This window comes from Pseudorasbora parva, chromosome 24, assembly GCF_024679245.1.
Source record: "Pseudorasbora parva isolate DD20220531a chromosome 24, ASM2467924v1, whole genome shotgun sequence".
Lineage (NCBI taxonomy): Eukaryota > Metazoa > Chordata > Actinopteri > Cypriniformes > Gobionidae > Pseudorasbora > Pseudorasbora parva.
In genome coordinates this window covers 14895618-14903707 of record NC_090195.1, presented here as the reverse complement: position 1 = coordinate 14903707, position 8090 = coordinate 14895618, and the positions used below count along the sequence as shown (strand labels likewise).

The 8090-nt window shown below is 37.5% G+C and overlaps 3 protein-coding genes across 3 annotated transcripts; 2 read left to right on the top strand and 1 right to left on the bottom strand.

The window, feature by feature from the left end:
* Positions 1–434: 434 nt before the first annotated feature.
* si:ch211-140b10.6 (protein POLR1D-like) lies at positions 435–2827 on the top strand. Its single transcript, XM_067434828.1, has 3 exons — positions 435–568; positions 899–973; positions 1088–2827. The coding sequence occupies exons 1-3, from the start codon at positions 546–548 to the stop codon at positions 1434–1436; spliced, it is 447 nt and encodes a 148-aa protein (XP_067290929.1). The 5' UTR covers positions 435–545; the 3' UTR covers positions 1437–2827.
* A 184-nt stretch (positions 2828–3011) lies between these two features.
* On the top strand, positions 3012–6250 carry pdx1 (pancreatic and duodenal homeobox 1). The gene is made up of 2 exons (XM_067434418.1): positions 3012–4503; positions 5518–6250. The coding sequence occupies exons 1-2, from the start codon at positions 4071–4073 to the stop codon at positions 5874–5876; spliced, it is 792 nt and encodes a 263-aa protein (XP_067290519.1). The 5' UTR covers positions 3012–4070; the 3' UTR covers positions 5877–6250.
* A 136-nt stretch (positions 6251–6386) lies between these two features.
* urad (ureidoimidazoline (2-oxo-4-hydroxy-4-carboxy-5-) decarboxylase) lies at positions 6387–8076 on the bottom strand. The gene is made up of 2 exons (XM_067434419.1): positions 7278–8076; positions 6387–7186 (listed from the first exon to the last, which is right to left on the bottom strand). Exons 1-2 carry the CDS (start codon positions 7450–7452, stop codon positions 6837–6839), a joined length of 525 nt encoding a protein of 174 aa, XP_067290520.1. The 5' UTR covers positions 7453–8076; the 3' UTR covers positions 6387–6836.
* Between the last annotated feature and the right edge of the window lie 14 nt (positions 8077–8090).

Genomic DNA, 8090 nt, shown 5'->3' with positions numbered 1-8090 from the left:
ACGGTTTGATTCAAACGAACTTTTCAAAAGAACCGATTCAAAGATCGTACTTCCCATTACGACTGTCTCGGACCCTTTCCGTTGGGCAGATAGAGACGTGCGCTCATGCTGCTGAATTCAGATGAAACATACTACTCTTACTTTTTCTGCCATAGAAAGATATGGTAAAAAATCGCAAGAGTAGTGTTAGTGGTTCCGAACACTGCAAGCAGGCTGCTAATCGAATAGCAGATGTGACCATTTAAGTGCCTGATTTAAATGCGATCGTAGAACATAAATAAAACAATATATATTTAATATTGTACTTATTTATTCAAAGTACATAGTGGTTTCATATTTTTGTATTTGAAATTTCAATGCTTATGTACGTAACTAACGTTAGGTTATATTTTACCCCTGCAACTTGGGTCAGGACTAAGCTAGTCAGACGGGGTCCTAATTTGGGTCCTCAAGTATAGTAAACAACAACAGATGCAGGCAAGCACTAAGCGGAGCCGTAACGAATTTTAATTTAACATTGAATGCGGTTTAAGTTTAAATAAATCATGGATGATAGTGAACTAGAGAGGTATGGCAATCCTAAATATATATTTGTTTGTGCTTGCAACCAATTCAGAGGTTTATTTTACGATGTATGCTAAATGTGTTATATGGTTTTGTGAAACATAACGGTCACTGAAGAGGTAACTTATAGGTAATAATGTATGGCCAGGTGTCATACTGCATGTAGAAATAATCTGTGATATCTTATAGTGGAGGAAGAAGTACTATTTATACAACTAAACAATATAAAAATGTGGACTCTTCCTGCTGCAGTAAATGCTTTGGGTACTTCACACTCATAGACTGTATAAAAAGAGCACACCATAAATCGTGTTAATATTCATTCCTCCCACAGGAAAGCAGTGGATGAGCTCCTTAAAGAAGCTAATAGAGCAAAAGTCCGTGCCCAGACAATGGGTCCTGCTGGGTGGTAAGTGTGGAGAACCATGTTAGAGAGCTTGTTTTATTATAAATAAATAAATAAATGTGTAATTCCCACATGTATTTTGCATCTAAAAGCTGGTTAAATCGCTTTAAATTTTAGGATGAAATGCCCGCTGGGAAGTACAAACAAGCGCTTTCTTCTGAACACTCTTCGTTCCACTGCTCTGACGCGTACTTCTGAAAGAGGAAGGGATGAACATAGAGTTTGTGAAAAACATCGTAACACAGACTGTGAAAAGTGCAATCACAAAAAAGTCAATTCACACAGAAGACACCATTCTGATTTTCATTCTCACACTTCAAAACACCGCTCTTCGACACGCTATCATTCATCATCCCGAAGTCACTCTCCCAGCCTTTCCCGGAAGTCAGATAGGAGTCGATCTCGCTCACCTGCGCGAGACAGTTCTCCAGATGTCAAAAAATACACTGACAAAAAGAAAGAATGATGTAACACTCTTTAGAGAGTTTGTTTTGAAATACATTAAATATTACGTCTCTTCATGGTTGCTGAATAATAATATTAAAACTGCATTTTAAGAAAAAATACAGATTTCGATTATTGATTTGATAGGCCTAACATACATACGTACATACATGTCGTTATATTATGTTTCTAGCATGTTGTTTGGCTACAATTAGTCTAACCCTAATTTATGGAGTGTGTAGCTTTTAATTTCTTAAACACTAGGAAGACACATTTTGACCAAAAATGTATGCAACAACAACAACAACAAAAAAGGTTGCAAAGGTTTATACAGTAGTCTTTTTCAGAACAATGTAATACCTTATTATGGTCCAAAAATGAAAATTTGATTTTTATCTGACATATTGGTATCAGCAATATGTTCAAGTTTATCATTAATGGTCTTTAGTAGAAAATATCTGTTTAAAATTAACGTTTGTGCAGTCGACGTCATTTATCCTGCCACGTCGCGTTGCCAGAATGGATTATTTATTGCACCTGCCTTTCTCCCTCAATAGGCGACTTTTATTTTAGTTTAAATGTCATTATCATTCCTTTGCCGCGGTTTGACATGTTTGCAAGCTTTAATGTCGCCACTAAGCAAGCATATTTGATCGCCGTTTGTTCTCTGACATGAATAGGCCGATTTCTTATCTAAGAAGTCTGAAAAGTAAAAAAAAAAAAAAAAACTTACTCGCACCTCATGAAAAAAATCATGCACCATGGAATCAAAAACGTACTCGTGTAGCCAAAACTGCGTTATCCTTTACTGTTTTATGAGACGAAGCATCTTGTGGGTGTAGGCCGGATTTATCAACAACTGATTACGTTTTGTTTTACATAACGCAATTGTACCATTATGATTTATCTAGGATCAACTCCCATCGTTTATTGCTATACATTACCCCTACTCAAACATACAAGTGGTTCCAGAACGCTTTTGCGTGTCCCCTAACTGGTTTATTGCATTTTATCTAAAGTTTCGAAACTCATTTTAATTGCCAGCCGATTTTATGTACCAGTGCCTTAAGTTGTGTATTTCCATTAAATATCACTTTGCACCATTATTCCACTCATAACCTTCCATGGATATACTTCCAAATTGCGTCGTCTCACTCACGCTTCATAAAACCTTTTGTGCTCTTTCAACATTGTGAAAATAGTCGCGGATAACGGTTTCCTTCCCTTTTCAAACGAGCTCATATATAAACACCATTAAGCGTCGTTACAAGGCTTGATTTGCGAGGAATGGATTTACCTGAACTTTATGATATCGCATGAGAGCCCCATTAAGATAGCAGAGAAAGTGCCATTATTGTCATTTGAAGAGGTCCATGCAAACACTGCACTATGGCACACAGTCTACCATTTAGCTTGAACATAATACAAATGTTGTTTTAATATATATATATATATATATATATATATATATATATATATATATATATATATATATATATATATATATATATATATATATATATATATATATATATATATATATATATAGGCAAATATGCTGTTTTAAACGTTCTATTTTATATTTATACATAAACTAATCTGTCTTGGGGCAAATCCAAAATAGAGAAATTGTGGCAAATTTAATTTCAGCCCTCTGAAAAATTAAGAAAAACGTACATCTATTTTAATGTAGGCTAGCTATTCTTTAAAGGATTGGTTGATTTGGATGTTTTTTCAGCAGACTTTTTAGCTCTCCAAACAGCGGACTGCCGGGTGCGCGCACGTTACGCACACATCTCTAACTAATTGAGTTCCGTTTCACTCTTCATGTTAATTCGTTTACACCGAACAGCTCGTTTTTATTTAACCACGAGGACTTTAGTTTAATGGACCGTGGACGGGTGTGCTTAATGGCAGGTAAGCTTGGTTGAAGAGAAGACAACAATTGGGATGTCATGTAGGCTGTGTGTAATGATTGTCCTTGTCACCAGTGTTCATATTTTTACGTGACAAAGACTTAATGTGTAGCTCCACTTATAAGCCTCAGTCGCATTTTTTGATTTTATGAAGATTTTTATTTAGATTTTGGGGCGCAGTCTGATAAAGTCTATTATGAAGCAAAATGTTTTATTTAAAATAGCCTAAAAACTATGTATATTTTGCGTTATATATTGCCTAACGTTATAATAAAGTGCTTTCAGCAAATAGAGCTCCGGAGCTAAGTGATCCAATCGCTTTTACACAACATTTTCTTTGTTTTATTGTACATCATCTTTTTCGGTCTTCAATGAAAAGTGACAAGCTTTTCCACGGAGAGCAGAGCCTACGGATTCCCCGAGTCACCTGTCTTTGCAGCAGGCTAGTATTTAACAACTGCAGGTGTAGCACATATAGTCGCAGGCAAACAAGAGAGTGTTTGCCAAGGGCATTGATTTGAGCATGGTCAGTTCTGTTCAATTATTGTCAAACCGCGAGGCAGTCGAAAGGAAACACGAACAGAATCTACTGCTAGTTGACAGCTTTGTGTAAACAGTGAAACCAATGGTGCAGCAGGGTCACATGGTCACGGTGGCACACCTATGAGGCCCTAGAACGGCGCCAGACGCTCAGACTGCAGGTAGAGCAGAGGTCCTGATCAGGGGCAGGGCGCTGGCTCATGTGCTCGTGTACAGCACGGTTTCCCCGGTCTGAAGCAATCATGAATCGGGAAGAGCACTATTACCCACCTAACCATCTGTACAAGGACTCTTGCGCCTTCCAGAGACACCCCAACGAAGACTACTGCCAAAACCCTCCACCGTGTCTGTATATGAGTAGACAGACCCAGTCAGTCTACGCCTCACCGTCATTGGGCGCACAGGACCAGACAAATCTTACCGACATTACTTCTTATAACATGTCGACCCGGGATGATATAGCAGGGCCTCATCTTCACCTTCCTCAGACTCCACAGACATCTTCTCTACAGACGCTCGGGGGTTACGGAGACTCACTTGACCTGTGCGGGGATCGCAACAGATACCATCTCCCATTCCCGTGGATGAAGTCAACTAAATCTCACACGCACGCATGGAAAGGACAGTGGACAGGTAACTCTACTTTGGCCATTACTTTTTACAGGCTCATCAAATAACTTTTATTTAAAATGAAAGCAGGCCCTAATGTCAAATTCATGATCACGATCTCCAAACTACCAAGCGCTTAAAAGAATAGGCAACTCAATTCGGAAGTTAATTATTATAGGCTAATATGTATAATTATGTCATATAGGCATATATATATATATATATATATATATATATATATATATATATATATATATATATATATATATATATATATATATATATATATATATATATATATATATATATATTATGCTACTGTGTGCATGAATTTCAGCTGCCTGATTATTAATAGCCTAACTCACACATAAGATAATTTCAAAAAAATATATATTGTTATAGCCCATTTAACATATTGTAAATTTTCATTATGGCTTATAATAAAAAAAATATTTTTAAAAATAACTGAAAAGTTTAATGACATAATAAAAACCAGAGAAACGCTGATGTTAATGACACTTGCTGCAAGGTCCCCAAAAGCGTGACATTTATGGACTAATGCAGGATTTGATTATGGTTTATTATGGCTATGACCCATTTTAATTCCATAAGCTATTTAATTAGAAAACTAAATAGAGGAAATTATTGCTGGAATTGAAATCATCAGACAAAATACCCGGTTCTGCATACAAACATTTTTAGCGTTGAATTCAGATAAATAATTATATTAAAAAAATGTTGATCCAGGAGGGCTGTTTAAAGTAGCCTAATTCGAGTTAAATAGCCTACATAATATTGTAAGCTTGAAACGTGTCGTTTTATGAATGTAAATTAGGAATGGTTAATAGTTCAATCATGAATTTGTCCAATAAAATAGACAGAACTATAGTTGGCCTAATACAAACGGAACTGGTTCTGACCCTTTAGCTTTTATCAAACATCAGATAACCTTTAAAATAGTCTATATCCTCAGAGGCAGATGTGTCGAAAACATGACTTTACAAAAAATGTCACTCATGTAGTCTAATTCTGTTTTAGGCCCTTACATGGTAGAGGCCGAGGAGAACAAGCGCACGCGGACTGCTTACACCAGAGCGCAGCTGCTCGAGCTCGAGAAAGAGTTCCTTTTCAACAAGTACATCTCTCGCCCACGCCGCGTGGAGCTCGCGCTCACGCTCAGCCTCACCGAGAGACACATCAAGATCTGGTTTCAGAACCGACGCATGAAGTGGAAAAAGGAGGAGGACAAGAGGAGAGCCAGAGGAGTGGATCCCGAACAGGATTCCTCCATCACGTCCGGGGATTTGAAGGATGAGTCGTGTGTCACCCCGGGAACTCCAGCGAGACCCCTTTCACCCATGCACTCGCATGCACCTCCAGTTTCTCAAGACTCGTAAACACACAAATGTGACTGTTCAACAAAGACATCTGAGACTGCATCATCAACGCAATCTATCAGCCTGAGTGCCATCGATGAGTGGAACTAAGTGGGAAAATTGACATCCATTGTCAGTGACAATGAAACATTTGGTCAAATCCTGTATATTGCCAGTAGGGGGCGATTGCGTGAGAGCAGAATGTGTTCTGTGTAGGCTAATCGAGATCAGCACGTCACTGAAACACCAAATGTTCATGATCAAATAGCCTATACATTACCCTATTAAAATTTGAATGCAATAATTTTTAAGTAGCCCTAGACGACAAATTGTTTCTTAATTTAAATACAAATGGGTAAATATAGGCTGCTTTTATCATTACATCATTCTTAAAATAAAATTCATAATAGTAATGTAGCTAAGCCTATGCAAACTAATTATGTGGGCATTGTGGCGTCATTTCATAATAAAACAAAGCAACCCGTAGGCATATAAGACCTTGCCTAAGTTTTTACAGGCATATCGACAACGTCGTTTTTATCACTGCATTTTATTATAGATTTGCGTAGCACAATTAGATCACAAAACCGTTAGAGCATGAGCCAGTACAGATAAGTCTGTAAGATGTCAGGATCTAGTTATCTGGAAAACATCTGCTGTGTAAAAACATCTGATAAACGTCTTTGGTTTAGAGCAGTTGTTGCTCTAAAGACGTCTAAAGTCTAGACATCTAATAGGCTACGTCCATGTAATGCATGAGCAAACACTCTAAAAAACATATCTGGCACATATTTATTACATATCTGGCATATGTAAATGCAGACATCGAATAGACGTCTCCGAGATCGCGGCTTCTTGTGCTCTTTGCTTTTTTTGTGTTTTCTTTGACACAAACTAACATAAAACATTAAAGTAATATGGCTGTATCAAGTAGGCTAGAGAGAGGCAGTAGCCTAAACAATTTTGTAAAGTTAACTTGAGTTACAGTTTGGTTTGCATGTCAGATAGGACAATATTGTGTAACCTGAGGCTACAGATTTTCTTAACCTCTTCGATCGCGAGCTCCCGCTCCGCTGCACAGTCATTCTTGAGGCGTTCAGACAGTCTGCGCACAATATCCGCCTTGTTGTTTAGACGGGCGCAGATGACAAAAGGGAAGCCAAAGCGTTCCTTGTACTCCGAGTTTAGACGGTACATGAGCAGAATCTCCGAGGAATCCAGCGTGGTCATACCGGCTTCACTCTGCTCCTCTTGAGACTCGCGTGTTAGTGTCCCGCTCTGGAGATCTCGGCCAGCCAAATCAGGATGACACCGCAAAATTCCCTCTTTACCTGAACACATTTAATGTACTTTTATTTGTATATAAACCAGTAAATAAATTATTGTTTAAAACTTCAGGAAACGTGTTAAGTTGATAACTACCTGAATCTGGTAGACTGTGAATGAAATCCGTTATGTGAGCCTCGATGTCTGCTAGATCTTTGAAAGGCCGGTGAGACCATATTGCAGCAGAAATGATGGGGCATTTCTCAACCACATTACCGAATAGTTTCACAAATTCCTCGTATGTGAGAGCATTTACAACGGTTATGTCCATTGCTCCGGCGTGTGTCCTCTACAAGCTGTAACTGGTTAGGTAGTACTGGAAATAGCAAAAGCCAATATTGGACGAGGTCATTGTCCGTTGGGGCAAGCACTCTTCATTTAAATATAAGTAATTGGATCAAAATGTGGCTCACTGAGGAGGATTTGTCGAAAATACACTACACACCACATCAATATTGAGTAAAATATTTTTCATGAGTGCTCCAGAGTAATGCAGATAGCCTATACTTTTACTGGCAGCTATGGATGGATATTGCCTACATGTATGCACATGTTAGATTATAATAAACGTGCTAACATGATAATTAAAAATGTTTTTTTGGGACCTGGTGTGGTAGTATTGATTCAATCCACTGAGGAAAGAGTGAATAAACCATTTGAATTCGTCACTGTTACATAATATGTATAGCTTCATAATGTTATGTTAAACTTATAAAAGTGTATCATGTTAGGTTAATTTTACCTTATTAAATTATTTGCTCTAGTGTAAGTTGAAAACTATTAAATAACAAGAATATTTTTAGAAACAAAAATAAGGCTGTAAGGATTTGACCAAAAATAAAAACCTCTAGGCCTAATAAATATTATTTTTTTTACCACGATTACCATTAAAAGCCTAAACGATTTTGC

Coding starts and splice junctions, on each gene's coding strand:
- si:ch211-140b10.6 (XM_067434828.1), top strand. CDS start 546: ATGGATGATAGTGAACTAGAGAG. Junction 569..898: donor GATGATAGTGAACTAGAGAG/GTATGGCAATCC, acceptor TTCCTCCCACAG/GAAAGCAGTGGATGAGCTCC. Junction 974..1,087: donor ACAATGGGTCCTGCTGGGTG/GTAAGTGTGGAG, acceptor TTTAAATTTTAG/GATGAAATGCCCGCTGGGAA.
- pdx1 (XM_067434418.1), top strand. CDS start 4,071: ATGTGCTCGTGTACAGCACGGTTTCCCCGGTCTGAAGCAATCATGAAT. Junction 4,504..5,517: donor ATGGAAAGGACAGTGGACAG/GTAACTCTACTT, acceptor ATTCTGTTTTAG/GCCCTTACATGGTAGAGGCC.
- urad (XM_067434419.1), bottom strand. CDS start 7,452: ATGGACATAACCGTTGTAAATGCTCTCACATACGAGGAATTTGTGAAA. Junction 7,187..7,277: donor TCACAGTCTACCAGATTCAG/GTAGTTATCAAC, acceptor AAATGTGTTCAG/GTAAAGAGGGAATTTTGCGG.